At 46.4% G+C, this 19720-nt stretch overlaps 6 protein-coding genes across 24 annotated transcripts; 2 read left to right on the top strand and 4 right to left on the bottom strand.

Annotated features, from left to right (window-relative positions):
- Window positions 1-9: 9 nt before the first annotated feature.
- LOC112456484 lies at window positions 10-1238 on the bottom strand. The gene is made up of 2 exons (XM_025019071.1): window positions 931-1238; window positions 10-704 (listed from the first exon to the last, which is right to left on the bottom strand). The coding sequence occupies exons 1-2, from the start codon at window positions 1049-1051 to the stop codon at window positions 52-54; spliced, it is 774 nt and encodes a 257-aa protein (XP_024874839.1). The 5' UTR covers window positions 1052-1238; the 3' UTR covers window positions 10-51.
- Window positions 1239-1326: 88 nt separating this feature from the next.
- LOC112456486 (proteasome subunit beta type-3) lies at window positions 1327-2522 on the bottom strand. Its single transcript, XM_025019073.1, has 3 exons — window positions 2399-2522; window positions 1614-2179; window positions 1327-1509 (listed from the first exon to the last, which is right to left on the bottom strand). Exons 1-3 carry the CDS (start codon window positions 2399-2401, stop codon window positions 1461-1463), a joined length of 618 nt encoding a protein of 205 aa, XP_024874841.1. The 5' UTR covers window positions 2402-2522; the 3' UTR covers window positions 1327-1460.
- A 162-nt stretch (window positions 2523-2684) lies between these two features.
- Window positions 2685-7430, top strand: LOC112456480 (cullin-2). 6 transcript variants are annotated; one of them, XM_025019058.1, is made up of 8 exons: window positions 2685-3112; window positions 4252-4434; window positions 4515-5016; window positions 5153-5332; window positions 5414-5632; window positions 5724-5894; window positions 5982-6917; window positions 6990-7430. In XM_025019058.1, the coding sequence occupies exons 2-8, from the start codon at window positions 4316-4318 to the stop codon at window positions 7119-7121; spliced, it is 2259 nt and encodes a 752-aa protein (XP_024874826.1). In that variant the 5' UTR covers window positions 2685-3112; window positions 4252-4315; the 3' UTR covers window positions 7122-7430. The 6 variants fall into 6 exon arrangements, with proteins under 6 accessions (XP_024874826.1, XP_024874824.1, XP_024874825.1 ...); XM_025019056.1 differs by lacking the exon at window positions 2685-3112 and adding an exon at window positions 3131-3286; XM_025019057.1 differs by lacking the exon at window positions 2685-3112 and adding an exon at window positions 3493-4087.
- Window positions 7431-7518: 88 nt separating this feature from the next.
- On the bottom strand, window positions 7519-9734 carry LOC112456485 (homeobox protein aristaless-like). Its single transcript, XM_025019072.1, has 3 exons — window positions 8965-9734; window positions 8376-8578; window positions 7519-8284 (listed from the first exon to the last, which is right to left on the bottom strand). Exons 1-3 carry the CDS (start codon window positions 9182-9184, stop codon window positions 7943-7945), a joined length of 765 nt encoding a protein of 254 aa, XP_024874840.1. The 5' UTR covers window positions 9185-9734; the 3' UTR covers window positions 7519-7942.
- Window positions 9735-9816: 82 nt separating this feature from the next.
- Window positions 9817-11362, bottom strand: LOC112456487 (retinal rod rhodopsin-sensitive cGMP 3',5'-cyclic phosphodiesterase subunit delta). The gene is made up of 4 exons (XM_025019074.1): window positions 11227-11362; window positions 10840-10902; window positions 10421-10678; window positions 9817-10338 (listed from the first exon to the last, which is right to left on the bottom strand). Exons 1-4 carry the CDS (start codon window positions 11265-11267, stop codon window positions 10257-10259), a joined length of 444 nt encoding a protein of 147 aa, XP_024874842.1. The 5' UTR covers window positions 11268-11362; the 3' UTR covers window positions 9817-10256.
- A 78-nt stretch (window positions 11363-11440) lies between these two features.
- Window positions 11441-19701, top strand: LOC112456479 (RING finger protein 207-like). Of its 14 annotated transcripts, none has more exons than XM_025019050.1 (12): window positions 11441-12385; window positions 12492-12875; window positions 13016-13301; window positions 13366-13455; window positions 13982-14295; window positions 14528-14676; window positions 14763-15565; window positions 15920-16264; window positions 16357-16642; window positions 16745-17137; window positions 17525-17808; window positions 17899-19701. In XM_025019050.1, the coding sequence occupies exons 4-12, from the start codon at window positions 13366-13368 to the stop codon at window positions 18118-18120; spliced, it is 2886 nt and encodes a 961-aa protein (XP_024874818.1). In that variant the 5' UTR covers window positions 11441-12385; window positions 12492-12875; window positions 13016-13301; the 3' UTR covers window positions 18121-19701. The 14 variants fall into 14 exon arrangements, 13 of the variants coding, with proteins under 13 accessions (XP_024874818.1, XP_024874810.1, XP_024874812.1 ...); XM_025019042.1 differs by having other exon boundaries at window positions 11441-11821; window positions 12074-12385; window positions 17525-19700; XM_025019044.1 differs by having other exon boundaries at window positions 11441-11531; window positions 12074-12385; window positions 17525-19700.
- The last annotated feature ends 19 nt before the right edge of the window (window positions 19702-19720 follow it).

Here is a 19720-nt window from a genome sequence, read left to right on the forward strand (position 1 = left end):
GGACATACGTACTATTCCAATAAAATTTTATTACCACGACTCATACATAAGTTATAGAGTCAAACGAGGTTTGTTACGTTTAGCATCCTTTCTTGCTTTTTTCTCGTTCACAAATTGCTTAATCATCTCAGGCGGCAGAATCTCGCCTCTGAACATTCTTGGTAGTCGCTCCTTGTTCAAGATATTTAGTTTCTCGTTGACGTACTCCTTAGGGTCAAACGCTTGAGCTTCCTTGACTTTGGCACGTAGCTCAGCCTGAAACAATCTCTCCCTTTTATGGGCCCTCTTGAGCCTTATCTTTGCCCATACAAATTTCATCTTCTTACGCAGCTTCTTTCGTTTGTGTTTCTTCATTTTCTTATGCCTGATCCTTAACATGTTTTCCGCCTGTTTATCAATGATTCTTCCACTCGTAGGTAGATCCACAGATTTTTCTGGTACAGGAGAATCATACTGAATGGGCAAACGCTTCACAGGCTCTCGCAATGGAGGAATCTTAATAGCAGGTGATTCAATAATATTTCTTATTAAACTTCCATTCGCAGGCATTCTAATGTCTATGTTAAGTGTTCCCGGGATAAACTTAATGCTGTGTATCGTCCCCGTACCACATTGCATGCCGCACGTGTCAGACGTTAAACGGGAACCTATATTCGCATCGCGGTTTGATCGCTGCGTCGAATATCTTGCAGTGGCAGCGGTACCTGAATTATACAAGAGGAAAACGTAAATCATTTATAAAATATTTCTTGTACGCCAACACATTTATAATACAATGTAATAATTTATATGGACAGTACGTTCTTTTTGTAATATGTGTCTAAGTGATGGATATATTTCTGTTCATTTTTATAAAGCAGATAACAGTGTTAGGTTATGATTAACTGTTTCACGTTTAATTACATAAATCTCAGTTGTCGGGGTACATACTTATTCTGCCCACCGCGATCTTGCGAAATGCAGCGCATAATGTATTCATGGTCATTGCAGCGATAGATTTATCTCGCCCCGATAGTAATATGTTTGCAGTTACACAGCACACATCATTCATTCACATTCTCCATTTTTTGCTTCCGAACTTCAGTAGTATCAGATGGCGATGTCGTCGCTTCGCACGTGCTCATTTCTCTATAATCGCTAACGAAATAAAATTATAAAAATGTAAAATATAAATAATGAATATACTTTTATCTGGTTTGGGAATTTTCAGATTAATTAAAAAAAACTTTAATCAAGGAAGATAAGATGAAGATTTTATAGAAGCGACATATAAACAAGCACAGTAAAGAATAATTTTTAAGATATTAAATTTTAAGACATTAAAAATAGAGTATCAGGAGGTTTAATAAATTAAGACCTATTTATAAGTTTTCGTTTACATTTCTTAGACTTAGTTACAAACAATACGTATGGAATAGAAATAAAGTTGTCGCACATATTGATGGTAAAAGGTGAAGGGTTTAGTCCATTCGCGTTTTGACAGTCCTCTTCGTGACCTTGTCCTTCTCTCTGAAACCAAAGCGCATACACATTTACGTAACGCGACTTGCGCGTAATACGACAAGTCGTACGTAGCGTGTTGTTGCACGCCACATTGATGACACGATACTTACATAACATGAACAACCGCACCCCATCCAGATATCGCGTCCCGATCGAACGCATTGACTAAAGCTTGACTGACGGTCTCGAATAGCTCCTCAGGTCCCAGATTCGGCTCGTAAAGCGACTCGCACATGCCGTAAAGCTGCTCCGTACACGTTCCACCTACCACAAAGTCCTCGGCCATGTTCCTGGAGCCTATCAGGTCCATGTTGCAGATGAAAGGTTCAAACGTGACCGGATCCAGTCCGGCGACTATAGGCTCCACGAAGTACGGCCCGAATCTCCTCTCGTACAGGAGATTCGAGATCATGGCGGTGAACGTTTTCGGGTGAATCTTCCGGTTCTCCTTGAGCTCGTACAGGTTCAGGCGGAAGCGCAGTCTCTCCATTACGGTCTGGGTGTCGGTGGCGAGGCCGGGCAGGCTAACGTACAGGTGCGGTCCCATCTCGTAGATCTTCTGGAAATCGCACGTTATCGTCTGCGCCTGTATACCGAATCTGCGATCGGCTGCTATGGCCACGCACCTCTTCCCCTTCATCGCTATCACGGCGCCGCCGTTGTACGCGAGGATGCTCTACGGAAGAAGGAGAAAACATGTTCAGATGTGTATCGTACGTGAGGATCATCCCGCGACTCCGCGACGACTGTATGCTGTATGCTGTGTCATCAAGACGATTGACAGCAAAGTAACCTCCACGCACGGATTAACCTTCGCGAGCTCGTTAAGAGAAATCCCGTCGCGGGACAATGCGACGGGAGTACGAAAAATACCTTTTAACAGATAAACACTCACCATTTTCTCATACGAATATCTGACAGGTTACAGTAGAAAATGTCAACCGCAGACAGTTGGACGGGACGGGAACGCGTCGAAATGCGAGTCACGACCTCACGACAGTCACGACCACGACCACGAGCTGTAGGCAATATAGAAGCGTGGACGTACGTGCGAGTAGTAAATGAGAGAATAAGAGGGGGAACTGAATTACTTTTCATCTTTTTATCTTTTATCTAAAGTATTATATCCATTTTTCAGTTTAACGTACTTTTTATCCATATCTTTCGGTGTAAATTATTTTTTTTAATATCGAAATGAAAAGCTCGAACGTACATGATCTACGTATCGCACTGTCAATGGCACGACGCGACGTCAGCGGCGTCAGCCCGGTCAGCCGGCCGTCAGACGTATGTACGGGTGCGTACATACTTATGTATGTTTATGTATGTATACATGTCCAAATACCACAAATTCTCCAAATACATGTGACGGCTAATCAGGCCGCGGGCGAATGGCGAATGAGAACAGCGCGTCGCGCGCGAAGCAAACATGAGCATGGCCACAGCGCGATATTATTTGAGGATTCAACGCGCGAGCGGGCACGGGAGAGAGAGAGAAAGAGAGCTGAGAGCAGCTGAGAGAGCACTGCGAGGTCCGACGACGAACGTCGGTGACACGAGCGCGCGTGCTGACGGAAGACGGAAGGGAAAAGGAGCATAGCGGGCGCGGGTGAGGGGAGCGGCAGATGTCGTGTGACGGCGCGGAGGCGACGGGGGCAGGGGGCAGGGGGCTACGGAAAATGCGCTCGCTCGCGTGTGCTTCTTGTACTCGCCGCGAGTGCCATGCATCGTCCCGCCGCGGCAGCGAGTGACTCGCGTCCCCGCCCCAAAAATAAACGGCCCGGTACGTCTCGTCACCCCGTCGTCGAGGGAAGGGACCCCTGTGTGCGCGAGCCCCCGAGTCTTCCCGCGCCCGGAGATCTTTGGTTAGGACGAACCGCGGCACGCGGTCCATCTGGGTTCTGGCCTGGCTTGGCCGAGCCAGTCAGCTGTGTGCCGTGTGGTGTCCTATCTCCCCCCCCCCCCCCCTCTTCAATGACGGGCATCCGCGTGTAGTCCCACGCGCGACCTGACCTGACCGCGGACCCCCCCCCCTCGAGTCCACCACGTCCCGACGAGCGTGTCCCCGAGGAAGAAACCGTTGTCTCTTTGTTCGAATCGATATTTCGCAACGCGAAAGTCGCGAAACCGAGTTACCGAGTACACGCTCGTACGCCCCAGTGGGCAAGCGGCGGTGACGGTGACCACGCGCGCCATTAGATTAGATTCGAGATTCGAGATTCGAGGTTTTGATTTCCAAACGGCTGGATGTTTACGCGCGCGACTCCGACAACGCCGAGGTCGTTCGGACTGTTTGGAGTGTAAAAGATTCTTCGCGGGGGACTGCGGGGAGTGTCACCACTGTCACCTTGCCGCGCGCAAAAGTTACGGGGAAACGACGAACGACGCGGGACAGGGGAGATTTAGAACGGCCGTGAGAGATGCGTGCGTGTGTGCGGCGTACGCGTGCTACATACGTGTAGTGTATTTCACTTTTACGTTATTTTTAAACCGACGATGTACAAAACACACGAACAAAGCCGTGTAAACTCAGTCTCTGGTCACGCCGAAGGACCCGACACTCTCGGGATGTGTTCCCGCCGCGGTTGGCGTTTGCTTTTATCTTTTATCTTTTATCGGAACGTCCTTAGTCCGCTCGCACAAGTCGAGCCTCTCTAACTGCGCTTGAGAACGAACGCGTCCCTGTATAAATAATGGTATAGATCTCGTATGTAAATAAGCCACATGAGTGACTTTGCTGTTTTACAGGTTTGTAGTGTACAGTGACCTGTCGTCGTTGTGATCAAGTTACCAGTAGTTTGTGGAGGGAAGGATGTCACTAAAACCCAAGAGAGTGGATTTTAATCAAACGTGGCACGTCCTACAAGAGACTATCAAGGGGGTGATAACGCTGGCAAATATCCCGCGTGCTATATGGAACGACAGATTTAGGTACGAGATTTAAGACGTATATCTTACTTCTCTCGTCTCTATGTAGGAAAGTGTGTAATAAGTGTGTATTACGATTGCAGCGACGTTTATTCCTTGTGCGTTGCGTATCCCGAGCCGCTGGCAGACCGTTTGTACGACGAGACAAAGAGGTTTTTGGTCAACCATGTAGACCACTTGCTGGTACAGGTCACGTCGTGGGATGACAAGTGGGATTTGCTCCCGGCGTATTATCGTGCATGGACAGAGTACTCGCAGGGCATTTACTATTTGCATAGCTTGTACTTATACCTCAATCAACAACACATCAAGAAGCAAAAGCTCTCCGAGGCAGAACTCATCTATGGCACGAGTTTGCACACGAGGGAGGAAGAGTGCCAGGAGCAGATGGAGATTGGCGAACTCGGTTTGGACATTTGGAAGAAAAAGATGATAATACCGCTCAAGGAAAAACTCGTCTCCCTTCTGCTCGCGTGTATCGACGCCGATAGAGCGTCGAACGTGCTTGCACCGACCGACGTTATTTGTGGTGTTATAGAAAGTTTTGTTCGGGTAGAAGAGCACAAGATGAAGGGAAAATTAAACGTAATCAGTTACATTACGTGTTTTTGTTTTATAGGAAAAGAGAGATCTCTCTCTCTCTCTCTCTCTCTCTCTCTCTCTCTCTCTCTCTCTCTCTCTCTTTTTAGAATTATATACTGACGTGAATCTTATTTTACAGTTGTATCAAGAAATTTTTGAAGAGCCTTTTCTAGAGGCTAGTGGAGAATTTTACACAGCAGAAGCGTCATCGTTGCTGCAACAGTCGGACGTTACGCGTTATATAGAGAAAGTTACATGGAGACTCGCTCAAGAGGAGGCACGCGCTTACAAGTTCCTTCACAAGAGTTCTGTAGCAAAAGTGCGCTTTCGTTTTTCGTGCGTGTTTTAGAAATAACTCGGAGACTCGACGGTCGTATATAACGGCAATGTTTCGTTGCAGGTCAGAGCGTGTTGCGAGGATAAGATGGTAGCTGCACATGTGGATTTGCTTCATTCGGAGGCGGAGATGATGATAAAAAATGAAAGCCGACGAGATTTGGCTCTTCTTTATCCATTATTGAGGTCGTTACCAGGAGGTTTAGATCCGCTTGTGCAACATCTCACTCGTCACATTACGCTGCAAGGATTGCAGGCAATCGGACCTTTGCAAGGAGAAAATGTGAGAATATAACGGAATGCGTGAAAACGTTATGAATATAACTTATAAGATTTGTTCAATCTTATAGAAAAACATAACGTTCTAATTTCAGGTATACATGCAATTCGTGGAGAATATGTTAAATGTACATTCTAAATATTCTGAAATGATTAAGGAAGTGTTCAATTCAGATCAAACTTTTGTGGGTGCTCTCGATAAAGCTTGCTCCGCCATCGTAAATTACAGGCCCGCTCCGAAGCAGCCTGTCCGAGCGCCAGAATTGGTAAACTGTTCAGAAGCGATGATATTTTTAACTTGGGCTACGATTTCTATCGATAAGTTACGATACAATATGTATTTTTTCACTTAGCTGGCGAAATATTGCGACACTCTACTGAAAAAGTCCCCCAGAGCTGCCTCCGAAAGCGAAATCGAGGACAAGTTGAGGCGCTCCATAACCGTGTTCAAGTACGTGGACGACAAGGACGTGTTCCAAAAATTCTATTCGCGTATGTTGGCGAAGCGATTGATACATCAGCAGTCGCAATCGATGGATGCCGAGGAAATGATGATCGACGATCTGAAACGGGCGTGCGGTTACGAGTTCACGAACAAGCTTCATCGTATGTTCACGGACATGTCCGTCTCGGCGGATCTCAACGCCAAGTTCACGGCGACGTTGCGGGAGGGCGACGGTGAGAATCACGTGGGTACCGGTTTCGCGGTTAAAGTATTGCAAGCTGGCGCGTGGCCGCTCGGTCTACCACCGTCGCCCGGCCCATTCCACGTTCCGCAGCAACTGGAAAAGTCCATCCAGGCTTTCGAGGCGTTCTATCACATGCAATTTAGTGGTCGAAAGCTTACGTGGCTGCACCACCTGAGTCAGGGCGAACTCAAGTTCAATTACTTGAAGAAACCGTATTTGGTCACCGTACAAACGTATCAAATGGCGTTGCTGTTGCTCTTTGAGCATTGCGACACGATACCGTGCAAGGAAGCGGCCGCTTCGTTACGTTTATCGCACGACCAGTTAGTGAAGCATGCCGCCAGCCTTGTGGATTGTAAGATTCTCAACAAGTCCAACGACGGCGAAGTGGAGGAGGATACCATCCTCACGCTCAATTTTAGTTACTCCAACAAGAGAACCAAGTTTCGCATAACGGGCGTGTTGCAGCGAGATGCGCCGCAGGATGCGGAGGCCACACACCGTAGCGTGGACGAAGACAGAAAGATGTTCTTACAAGCAGCTATAGTTCGCATCATGAAGAGTCGCAAACTATTGAGACATAATCAACTCATACAGGAGGTGACTTGGCACGTTCGAGAGTTCAATACAAGTCACACAATAGCGGTGTTTAATGTACGTCTATTGTTTCAGGTGCTGAGTCAATCGAAGGTTACTTTCGCACCTTCTATCGGAATGATCAAGAAGTGCATTGAAACTCTGATAGATAAACAGTATATCGAGCGTACGGCGAATAGCGCGGACGAGTACTCATACATTGCGTAACCTTTTAACGTCTGTCACTAATTTATTTCACTCGAGATGCGTCCCAAACGGCATTGTGCTGAGTTCTGATCGGCGAGGCTACGCGACTAATCATCTTCAACGATCATTGAAATCTTCGAGGATACGTAGTCGTCAAAATAAAGAACACCAGTGAAAGAAAGGAAATGAGCTCCCAATGACATTTAAAAGATCGGGAAAAGCATCTTAGACCGCTTATTCGCTCCTAGGATCAATCAATTAATAAATACTTTAATTAATTTACTGACTTGTAACATATGCACACTGAATAAAGTTGACGTTACTATTTTATATTGGAGTAACACGTCTCGCAAAGAGTACGTTTATACATAATACAAATTTATTATTTTTCCTTTAATAGAATCTACTTGTCTGAGAATAGAGCAATCCATTATATATATATATATATATATATATATATATATATACATCTTTTCTCTTACAAAATGTATACACTCATCTTTAATTCAAGAATATGATCGCGGTATAACTTCTCGTCGACGAATCATGGATTATTAATATTTAATAAGGCCCCGCACGGTCATTCTTAAATAATATTATATGCACCTTCGTGCAATCATTAATGCTAAAATCCTACGTTCGTCATAAAAATTTCATTCCTTGGTCGATAAGCAGCAGCCTTCGCGAATTCTCATGCTTTACGCGCAACACACAGTTTCTGGTTAAAATTATATTGCAAGTTATCTTGGTTACTATAGTAAATCGCGTAACTGCTCCGAAAGCATGGAATGTTATCCAGGTTACAAATAATATATGTTATGCTATATGTACTTTTAATATTATTAGGAACGTGGAGGCTTTAATTGTAGCACGTCGGGATCGAGCAGCGGATTACTGTCAGCTTCCGTCTCCGTCGGTTTGTTCATGTTGTTCACGATAAGAGACGATGCGCTGTCCGTGTTGTTATAAGGAGAGAAACCTGCCCATTCCATGCCGAGATATATTGGACTACACGGTGATTCCAATAACAGGTGATCCGAGTGTTGCGACTGGTGTTGCTGCTGCTGTTGCTGCTGCATCTCTTGACAGTCCGACGGTGGTAAGTGCGACGATGTCATATGAGTTGCGATCTTACACTGCTTCTCTTGCTTGCGCCATTTCGCTCTTCGATTTTGGAACCACACCTGTCCGCGAGGAACGTTATACTGACACAAATTCTTTAACAGATACTCCAAGTACATCTACGTACGTATACTGTTAGGGAAACATGCGTACTTGCACTCTAGCTTCGGTCAATTGGATACGAACTGCGAGTTCCTCCCGAAAGAACACGTCGGGATAATGAGTCTTCTGAAAAGCACGTTCCAATTCCTCCAGCTGGAAATTGGAAAATGTGGTGCGGTATCTACGCTGCTTCCTCTTGCCGATGACGCAGGACGGTCTCTCTTCGCTCTCAGGACTAGTCGAGAAATCATACGCTACAAGAAGACACAGTTTATTCGTCGTGACGATGCTGTTCCCGGTTCCCGACAAGATCGTCTCAATACTACAACGGGATGTCGGAGTAAACGTCGCGAAGGATCAGTAGCGTTTGCCACGGTTCCAGCGCGGTACGAGAATCCGTCACGAAGCGATTCCGCGGGCACGTCGGAGTGGCAACCGCTTCATAACTTAAACTGATTACCGCTAATTCTATTTAAGAAAAAGGGTTGACTGCGGATCCACTTAATGCATTTAGCAATAACTTAATTGAGCGACACTCTACCCCAACTTGGGGTACCGGCAACGGAGACGGAGGCGGTTACGTAAATCAGATCCGGGTTGGCACGCGGCGCGGCATCGCGTCGCGTCGTGTGACACTTACTGAATTTCGTAGGAAAGCAGACGGAGGTGGATTGCGCGCCGCCGATCAGACCGGTCAGGGCGGTCGACTGCAGATCGTCACCCTGGTTGACGTCGTCGGGGACACTCGTCGATGACGCTACAATCGCACCGGCTGACACCAGCGGATCGCGCGGCGCGCCGACCAGAAATAGCTGCCTGCCGCTCTCGTTTCCGCTCTCGTCCTCCTCGTTCAAATCCATCCCTATGCGAGAACTACTGGTCCGCCGAGGGAAGCCGACAGGTCGGGTACGATTGAATTAATCGCACGCGAAACGCGCGATACGATGTTCAAGTTCCGTCGACAGGAAGTTCGTTCGCATTCGAGTTAACTGCGCGGCGACTCCTCGGCGTTTCCTCGTCCTCCGTTTTCTTCGAGGGTTTTTTTTCTTTTCCTTACGCTTGTACAACGCGTATAAGCAGAGTAGGGGACAGAGTATACTCAAAGTGAACTCCCTCAAGGGGTGTGGTGAAGCCTAAAAAATGTGTTGCTTGTGCACCACTAATCAATAGCGTACGGCTGTTATAGTACGACCGTGCGATGAAGTAAGTTGTAGATCTCTCGCCGATCTTTATGACGAATCAACTCCGCGGATTTGCACGTACGCTCTGCAATCTTCTAATCACATTTTTGTGACAGCAATCTCTCCCTCGGCTGTTTATCAAACTGTAAGATGTAATATCTTCACATGTATCGAAAAAATGTTGAGCGCTGCATTAAATTAACTCTGCCGTTCTTTTTTACAATCAAAAACTTAAGGGATTCATTAATGATACAAAATATTATAGTTTAATAACATTATAAAAATAAAACATAAATAACGCATATAAAATGTAACTTTTTTCTTAAACTTTATTGCTCGCGGTGTAGTGTATTACAATATGTACAAAACTTATTGCGTTTATACTTAACAAATAACTAAATTACGTGCTTCAGCAGTGCAGGTCACATCCCTTACGTTCTCAAGAGTGAAAAACATATTCTAGGTACATTAGGCCTCGTTTGAAAAATGCAGTTGCTTAAAACTTAATAATTTTTAATAAAAGTTAATGATTTTTTATCGATTTGCGTGACTCCACGTATGTAGATTTCTACAAACGTATGAGATTGTCAATATCGTATCAGTAATGTACGCATAAGAAGTGTCTGATATAAAGGACCGCGTAGCTTGTAAGAAATTTTTCACACGTGCGTTGTTCTATTTTCACATAGAGTCTGTTCACACTAGTTGGTCCCGCGTTAAGTGCGATTATTAGGACCGTTTGGAAATCGCCTTAGACATAGAAGAGACGGACTCGACTGGTAGACACTAAGAGATCGTCATCGAAGAATTTTGTTTCTATTACGACGTTGCCGCTATTTGTAAAGGAAAACACATACAATTAATCGGATTAATTAAATAATCGGAAAAAGCAGCAAGGGTTAGGTCTCCACTTACTTCAATACGTTCGCTGGCATCATTTGACTCTCTGGTGCCGCCTGGATCAAGCTCTGCCACGTGTTAGTGCTGTTTGGAATGACAAATCCAAACTCGAAGAACCATTCTTCCAGGCAGCGCCCCTTGAACAACACCTTCTGTTCCAGACGAAACCTTTCCATAGGTTCCGCGGAACTGAAATTAATCTCCCTCGACACTGCGCGGCATCGCAGGATCTTCTTCGGTACACGCGCCTCGTGTTCCACGTCAGGTACGGATCTGTAATCGGACAAGGGGATCAGTTATGTTATGTATCTTGAAAAGAGGTGAAAATTACAAAAGCGAGGAAATTCAATTTATAGAATACGACGTTATCTAACGAAATCTATCGTAAGTCTATTCACTTTCAGCAAGATATCTGGAAAGTCGATCATACTCACAAGTCTTCGTTACCCTGCCAGAGAATCTTCCCGCTATCGGCGTCGCGCAGATTCATCCAATTACTGAACCATAATTAAGGAGACATATTCGTTTACGTAAATCAAGTCGTCAAACCGACATTCTAAAGATCTGCGTCTTTGCATCTCTGCACTGTTACACTTTAAATGCTTAAAATGAAATAAAAAACATATAATTAGACGTTGGAGAGAGAGAGAAAGAGAACGGGAAGGGATGAAAGGTATGTACAAGGAGCTCAGCCACAACTTACAAGGAACAAACGTTAGAACTGTTTGAGTTTGACGTTTCATTTCTAACCTACAAAGCCCCGCCGATTAAGACGAACGCGGAGCGATTGCGCTTAAATTAATTTTCAAATTAAAGGATACACTTGAAAGCCCTTGAGGATGTCCTCCCCGCGTGACGGCATGCTTAGGCGCGATCGCGGAACGACTTGACGCGATTATGCAAAACGGGGAAACGGCGCGTGGATTATTGATCCTCCATGCCTTCGAATCAACCATCAACTTTGAATTGTAAACACTGGCGACACTGGCGCGACGCTGCCGTGCTGAGTGCTGTGACGCGTCGGCGCATTGCAGTCGCCGAAATCCGAAATATGTGACAGTTGACAGCTGACAGCTGACAGCAGCAGTGACTCGTGACAGCAAAGATGCGTTAACCAATATCCGCTGTCAGTAATGACGTAAACTATAGATTTTGGTTACTGACAGTGAATAAATATTGAAACGCAACCCTGCTAGAATTGTATCTTGCGAAATTGACGACGAACGTTTCCCGGAGCAGTTAATTTCGAGTTTATCATCTTCTTGAATCCAAAATTTTCAATTATAACCGATTTTTAATTGCTAATGTTTAGTTTTTTATATCGATCGTTATAAATCTTCTGATTATTTACTTTCACAACACGCAAATCGAAAGTTGATTATAACTGCGTAGGAGCTTTCTTGAATATATTACTAGGTGAATAATTTGATTAGCTCCGTTTATTAGCTTCACATTTCAGGAAATTAACCCTGCAATCCGTTTTCGTTCTCGACATTTTTATTATGTGGTATTTTTGATTATGTGGTCTTTAAAAATTTGTTAATTTGAAACTGAGGATCGACTTTCAGTCACGCTTTTCGTCAAAGACGTGGCAGAGCTGTCAATTTTTCTTTTTGCACGCAATTTCAATGAATTTTTAATATCAATGTTCCGTATAATACGTTGCAGCGTGTGCGGCGACGATGAAAGGAAGGAATAAGAAGGAAGAAAGGGGATGCTTCCGGTTAAGCCGCGAGTCACCGACAATGGAAGCGCCGTGAATTGATTGTCGTAAACCGATGAATAGAAAAATTCGCGACGCAGAGATTGCAGAGCGTCTAGGTCCGGTATTCTCCAGGGAGAAATTATTTCCACCGAGATATCAGGATAACGCAATTGAGAAACGTGCAATGGGATAAACAAGAAGTTGCGAAAATCCACAGAACTTCTCTTTCTTTTACCGATCTTGTAATAAATTATCTTGATTGCGAGAATGTATATGTACATATATATATCTCTTCTTTCTGGCTCCGATTTTAGCCAAACGTTATCGTTGCATTTATTGATTCGCTACTTAATTAATTAACGTAGTTATAAATTTTCCCAGGTATGAGGGAATATCGAGGATGAGCCATGATATGAATAGCCCGTGGAATCTCTTTAATTGGATAATCGAATAATCAAAACTCAAGTAGGGTAACGTTGAATCGAGAGACAAATGGGAGGGTAATTGATAAGTGGATAATTGAGATTTAGATGGGAAGAAGAGCGAGGATTCATGCTACCTCCAGCAATCAGATTCACATGACCAACGGGTCAATATAAAAGGCACATTGTATCGAGCGGTAGAATGCGAAGGAACCGCAAAATCGGCATCCAGTGATCCGTTCAAGAAACGCTTTTGTAGACACAAATCCGATGGACAAGAATTTTGCATCTTCTACGTAGTGTCATCACTACACGTTGAATTAATAAGCTTGATTAATAATCGGTAAATCAATTAGTTTTTATACATTATTTTTGAACAATTTAGGAAAAACAATATGCGATTGTTTTTGATTTTGTCGACATATGTAGATAAATTATTAAGTTATAAACATCTCGTTTCCATCGTACCTTGCTTTTTTTCAGTATCTACAGTATTAAAATTCTTATATTTCTACCGTGGCTCGCGTGGAAAAATTGAAAGATGACGAACATATATCTTTGGAATACATTATTGTGTACCTTCATTGTGTAGCATCAGCTTCGCAGCGAGATCAAATAATCTTTCGCCCTAGATACGCGACGTATCCTCTGTAGATCCTACCAGTTATTTCGAAGATCCCTCCGACAGACGAAGGGGATGGATCTAAGCCGGTACTAAGAAACCGAAAAGATTTATTACGCACGTATGTGACGGAGAGGAGAATTTAGTGTAGGTAAAAAAAAAACTTTATCTTAGGGAAAGGAGTTGCACGATTAATGTGTTTCTTTTTTAGATGCTGCTCTCTACCCCGTTTGGCAGGCGTTCGCCAGCACCCTTCTGCACCAATACCCGAGTTTCCCCGAGTCGTCTTGCACATCCGCGGGTGTGTTTGTATACGTGAATATGTGTGCGCGGGTGGTGCTGGCCGCGGAATGGGATGGGAGATGGGAGCAAAAGGGTGAGGGTGAGGGTGAGGGCGAGAGCGAGCCGGGTCGACCGCGCAAATCTCTGCACGTACGATACACGTGTGTATGAGTGTACGTATATACATGCGCCGTTTCCATGCCGCTCTTGTACATGCGTATCCGCGAGGGTGGCGAGGGTGAGATCGGGGACGATGGGTGGCTCGGTGACGTCAGTGCTGAGTGCTCTGATCGTCAGTTGCGCAGAGACGGGGTTGGTCACCGCGAAAGCGCGTCGCGCTACGTCAGAATGACGGGCCGAGCGAGCAGCAGCCGTTAAACCACCCTCTTCGGGATCGGGGTTCTCTCTCTAGGGGTAAAGACAACCGTTCTAGATTCCCGGCGATCGTGTCCAGGCGTCGTCGCTGGACACCGCGGTCCATGTCGTCGCGCGGTAAGTCACGCGCGCGCAGCATCCCGATAAATCGCTTCCGTTCTCTTCTGCAGAGGGGTGCGCGAGCATGGGACAGGGAGCGGTGTCGTGAAGCGAGGCGGAAGGCGCGTGTCGTCCGCGCGCGCGTGGTCAACGGCGGCGCGACCCAGGGTGGCCGAGTGCCGGCGACGATGGCGAGTTCGGGCTCGGCGGTCGACGGGGTCGGCGACGACGGCACGGCGGGCGGCGGGCCCAGGAACCCCCTCACCTGCGGTGTCTGCCACAATTACTTCAACGAGCCCTGCCTGCTCTCCTGTTTCCACACCTTCTGTGCCCGTTGCTTACACGGCCCGCACATTGACGGGACGATCAAGTGTCCCCTCTGCGGGTAGATATAACATGTGACGGCATTATTGCTCCTTGACGCCTTTCGCCTGAATATCATTTATTCTTGACGTTTTGTTTATAATACTCCTTTTTACTTTTCGACGAACAAATATTTCTTTTAGTTATGATTATATTTCTATTTGTGTTACGGCTTTATAATTCTCTTTATGACATTATGAATGATGTGTAATAATACCACATTATGTTAATATTTCACTGTAATATGTCCACAGGCAACAGACACAGTTGAAAGATGGGGCGCAACTACCACCTCCCGATCAGCTGATACGCCAATTAGTGGAATTGGCAAATTCTGAAAATCCACCGTGTGCCAATTGTGACAAGCGCGATAAGTCCACTATGTTTTTCTGTACAACATGCGGTATGTTTTTGAAGAAAGGAGATATCTTTTTCAACTAGTATCAAGTTATCCATAGAATATAAGAAGAAAGTGCTATACATTTACAGGACAAGCGCTTTGCACCCACTGTAGAGAACACACCCACCGCGCGAAGATGTTCTCGACCCACGAGGTGGTGCACATGAGCAAGTGCGCCAAAGACACCCAACGTCGTTGTCCGAGTCACGGCGAGCAGTATATAATGTTCAGCCAGAGCGCCAAGTGTATGCTGTGCACTACATGCTTCCGCGACACGCCTCCGGACGCGCGGGTGCACTGCGTGGATATCGAGAGCGCCTGGCAGCAGGCCTCGAAGAAGATGGAGCGCGCGGTCAACTCCATCTGCGAGCTCCAGGCCGGCATCAAGGACGGCGTAATGGCCCTCAAGTCGCAGCTGGACGAGCTGCGGCACAGCCTCGAGTCCGAGAAACGCGCGTTGACCGCCTTTTGCCACGGTATGCAGGAGGCGATCACCAAGACACACGCGTACGTCCTCGCGGAGTTGCAGCGTCAATTCGACAGCAAGGAGCGCATGGTGCGCTCGCAGTTGCTTGCGCTGGGTGGCGCGCTACCCGTGCTGCAGATGCACCTGATGCTGTGTACCGCCTTCACCACCGGCGCGACCAAGTATCAGTTCCTCGAGCTCGCGCACCCGATGCTGGAACGACTGAGTCGCGTCGCCCAGCTGGGCCATCCGTCGCGGCCGCCTCTACTCGCGGCACACATCAAGACGACGTATCGGGTTGACTTCGCGCGTGCCCTACATCCCTACATAGGTCAAGTGCAGACGCCCAAGGCCACCGCCGAGTCTCTGTACGATCAGATGGCCGGCGGCCATACGATAGGCCAGTCGGAACCGCAGGTGCTTCAGGTACGTGCGAGCAAGGCAAGCAATCGCACAGTCGATGATTCTTCATCATCGTGATCGTTCACATTCGTATCACAAGTTTCGTTTCCGATGTCATCCTCGCACATATTTTCGTGTATGTATCTTTTGTTCGCAGGATTTTACATTCGATGTATGATGTGTGACTTTGTATTTCTTTAAGTAGAATATATATATATATATATATATATATATATATCGCGTAATCCTTCGGCAGGATCATTCACGGATCATTAGACAGAGTCGTACGTGATAATTGAGAGTTAACACAGTACGTGATTGTAAGATCGCTGATATATACCATTCGCGTTTTACGCCAGGAATATGTTTTCCCAACAGAGCAGCAAGACTGCTCAGAGGTTGCCGCCGAAGAGCGGATCTGACGGCGGTCCGTTCTCCAATCATTGTCGGACCTTCGACACGCAACTGAAGGACCTGAGCCAGCAGTTGATGACGGTGAGGGAACGGTTGGGCGAGTTGCAGAGGGACGTTTCCGTTTTGAAGAAAGCGAACACTCCGCCACTGGGTATGCGTTACGACCATGTGGCAAGGGATTGCCGCTTACTCGAACAACAATTGGAGCATCATCAGATGGAACTGGAGCGACTGAGAAATGTCTTTGACGCGTTGTGGGAAGAACAAATGTGCAGGATTCACATAGAAAAGGAGATTTTCCATTCTCAGGTATGCTCTCCCAGCCAATAAGTTAGATTCGCGGTTGCGTCTCTCTTACCATTGTCTCATTTACCATTTAATCGTATGTTATTTCTATTCAGATGAATGACATATTATCGCTGAGGAGCGAAGTGAAAAAGCTGCAAATATTCGCTCAGGAGCTGGAGCCCTTCGTCAAATCATTCTCGACAGGCATCAGCGCTGGGGAAGTGAGCATGGCCGCGGCAGATGCGGCCAATAGTCAACATCTGCAAGCGTTGCTCGATCATCTGGCGCGCATCCAGATGCAGGAGCCGCCACCGCACCCACAAGCTCAAGCACCTACGAAGGATCATCGTCATTTACGTAGCACTGCCACGAGTGCCGATAACGCGCTGTACATGAAGGGTAAGAAAACATATGATCTCAGATGTTCCTTAGATCGCCTTAAAATAATAAAAGCATCTAATATTTACGCATATTTAAATGGTAATTTAATTAATCGTTCAGAGACGAAGGAGATCCCGACGCGATGTCGCACGCCGTCCGGCGGTGTCGGCGCCGTTCTGGACTCGAGCGGCAACATAGTCGTGTATGGAACAGCCAAATCGACCGATCCGAAGCGGGGCGTACTCAGTCAATTGATCGAGAAGGCGAGAACGCAGAAGGACGATCGCAAGAAATCGCCAGGCAGAGAGGACGGCCGCGATCGCAGTCAGAGCCGGCGTTCGCGTAAGTCGCCAGACAGCGCGAAGCCGAAGACCCCGCCCGGCAGTCACTCGTCCGGCAGTAAGATGCGATCGTTGTATCGTTCCCTGAAAGGCGGCACCGGCGACACTTCCGCCGAGGCGCTCGATCAGGCGGAAAGATGCACCGACTCGCAGCAGCCGCAGTCTCATATCGGTAAGAACGGGAGAATCGCAGGACCGTCGTGCGCAAACGAGTACTGATACATTATGACACGCAGGTCTCCCTTTGTAGTCCACCGGGCGAAATTTCGGGTTTAGACTTAGAGGCGATAAACATCCGACAGCCGAATACGTAAAGTTGCTCGCCGTTCACCGCACACGCTTATATATATACGATATATGTAAATATATTATGTATATTAAAGAAAGATTAAGAGATATATATATATATATACATGACCCACATGGCGCATTAACACATCTATCGCACATTTACCCTTACAAAGTTAAGTGTCTCGTCGTCATCTCGCAGCGAACTCACGTGCACCCGCTGTGTTTGAAGAAGATGAGACCGTCTTCTAAAAGAGTCCCGTGCTTCCAGCAGGCGACGAGGGCGAGTATCAACGAATCTCGGAGGCCTCGAGCATGGGCGATGCGAAGAAGCGTGTGCAGGCGCAAGTGCACGCGGTCCCGGCCGACGATCAGATACGAGCGATCCCAAGCAGCAAAGTCGCCAAGATCTACCCGGCCAGCGACTCCGAGGAGCTGTTCTATGGTGACGGGAAGGCGGCGAGCGATGCGAGGAGGCGACGGCGCGCCAGCTGCGACAGTCTGAGCACGACCGGATCCGGTAACAGTAGGCGATCGAGCATCGCCGATGGGACGGTAGGTCAACAATCCATCGCGCAGGACCCCCGGAAAACCCTGGTCGTTTTGATCGAATCGGCCTCACGGACGTCGTCGTCTCTCATGCAGAAGCAGCGTTCCTGGGAGACCTTCCCGCGGCCCAAGAGCAAGCGCGGCGCCGGTGGCGAGGGCGCGGGGGCCTCGTCCCTCGGCCAGCTGAAGAAAGCGGACAGCTTTGAGGGTCACGAGGAGGCGGTGCGCACCTTGGTGGCGGCCGTACACGAGACGCGTTCTCAGCGACACCATCATTTACATCATCATCGTCATCATCGTAAGAGCAAAACGAATTGAGGCGCTTTTTGTCGCTCCTTTCGCAACCTCTCCTAGCGCGTATACATATAAGACTTACGTGAGGAAATATTGTCCGCGAGATAGATATATCCGCGAGCCTATTGCGTTACAGATAGAAAAAGAAAAGAAAAAGGGAAAAGAATGATCAAAAGACTAAACGACCGTGCCCTAAGTGGCTTAAGTATACACCGATACACGTTAATTTATTAGCAACGGGAGCGTATTGTTGTGAGAGCCGACATTATCGGTTTTTCGAAGATTTTGGACATTCTATTAGTATAATAATAATATAATAATAATAATGGATATATAAATATAACGGTAATGAGAAAAAGATCTATATTCTGCGCGATGTGAAAATACAAAAGTTTTTATTATCGAGAATGCACCTTCGACAGGTGCACTCGCTCGTCTTTATATTACTTTTCGAGAGATTTCTTTGAGATCCCGATCAAACGCGTGGTATGTTTGTATTATTCCGACGTTTTTTACATTTACATTGTGTCCCTCGTCGAAGTTGTATCGCGTACGACAACGTATAGCTCTCGCGAACCACCTTTTATATAGCGATTTAATTGCATTCGATATGACGAAAGCGCCCAAGATCGGTATCGCTGCCACTGTAAATCCCAGACGTTAAAAGAGGCGGAAGAGAAAGAGAGCGTCATATCCACTACTCGTGTTGGGTCTGTTTTCTATTGCTGAACTGGTTTATCTTTTTTACTCCACATTAGAAGGAAAAAGATAAACTCTGTGAACTAGTGCAGCCTGTTCAGCAATAGAAAACAGACCCATATTGTTGACACGATCTGCCTGGGGCAGTTGATACATGTAGAGCCTTGATTAGGGATAAATAGCGGGAAGGTTCTTCGGACAAAAATGCGCGTGTGCAATGTACAATAATTGCAAAAGAACCGCGGTTGACGTTGCAATCTAAACTATATACAGACAAATGCCCATTTCGTTCTGGGCGCACATTATCTCGATTTCATTATTACAAAAGTCCTGTTCTCGCGTGTTCCCATCTCTCCGTTAAAACATGCGGATTTATTCACACGGTGCACGAGATTCTTCCCTTGAACGTCAACAGGTCGGATGCATAGTCCAGTAAAGTACGTCGCGCAATTCGATCGGTCGAGTAAAAAGGTCGAGTAATACTTTAGCTAGTAAACAACACTGCCAGTCGCGCATATTACGACGTTAATCGACGATACTCGATTCGCGAAGAATAGCCTACGTCGAGCGTTTATTCGTAATCTCGCCAGTCGCATCAATAAAAACCACCCGGTGTGATCACGCGGGCTTACGCACGATTATCCACGTATCGACTATAATGTAACGATAATATTCCACGATTACTGCAAACGGGGGGCGTAAGGATAAATCGGTATTACGAGGAATCGGCTCCTCCATGTGAAAGTCAATGCGATCGTTAATCGTTGTTTCGAATTTAACTACGAGCGAAGATTTGTAATCTTCAGCAGGGTTACAATGAACGTTCTAATTATAGCGAGTGTACACATGTAAGCATGTATGAGAAATGTCGACGTGCTGGTATAGTAAAATATATACAAGTTAATAAATATACCCTTGATTTCTA

This window comes from Temnothorax curvispinosus, unplaced genomic scaffold, assembly GCF_003070985.1.
Source record: "Temnothorax curvispinosus isolate PA1 unplaced genomic scaffold, ASM307098v1 QBEX01006881.1, whole genome shotgun sequence".
Taxonomy (NCBI): domain Eukaryota; kingdom Metazoa; phylum Arthropoda; class Insecta; order Hymenoptera; family Formicidae; genus Temnothorax; species Temnothorax curvispinosus.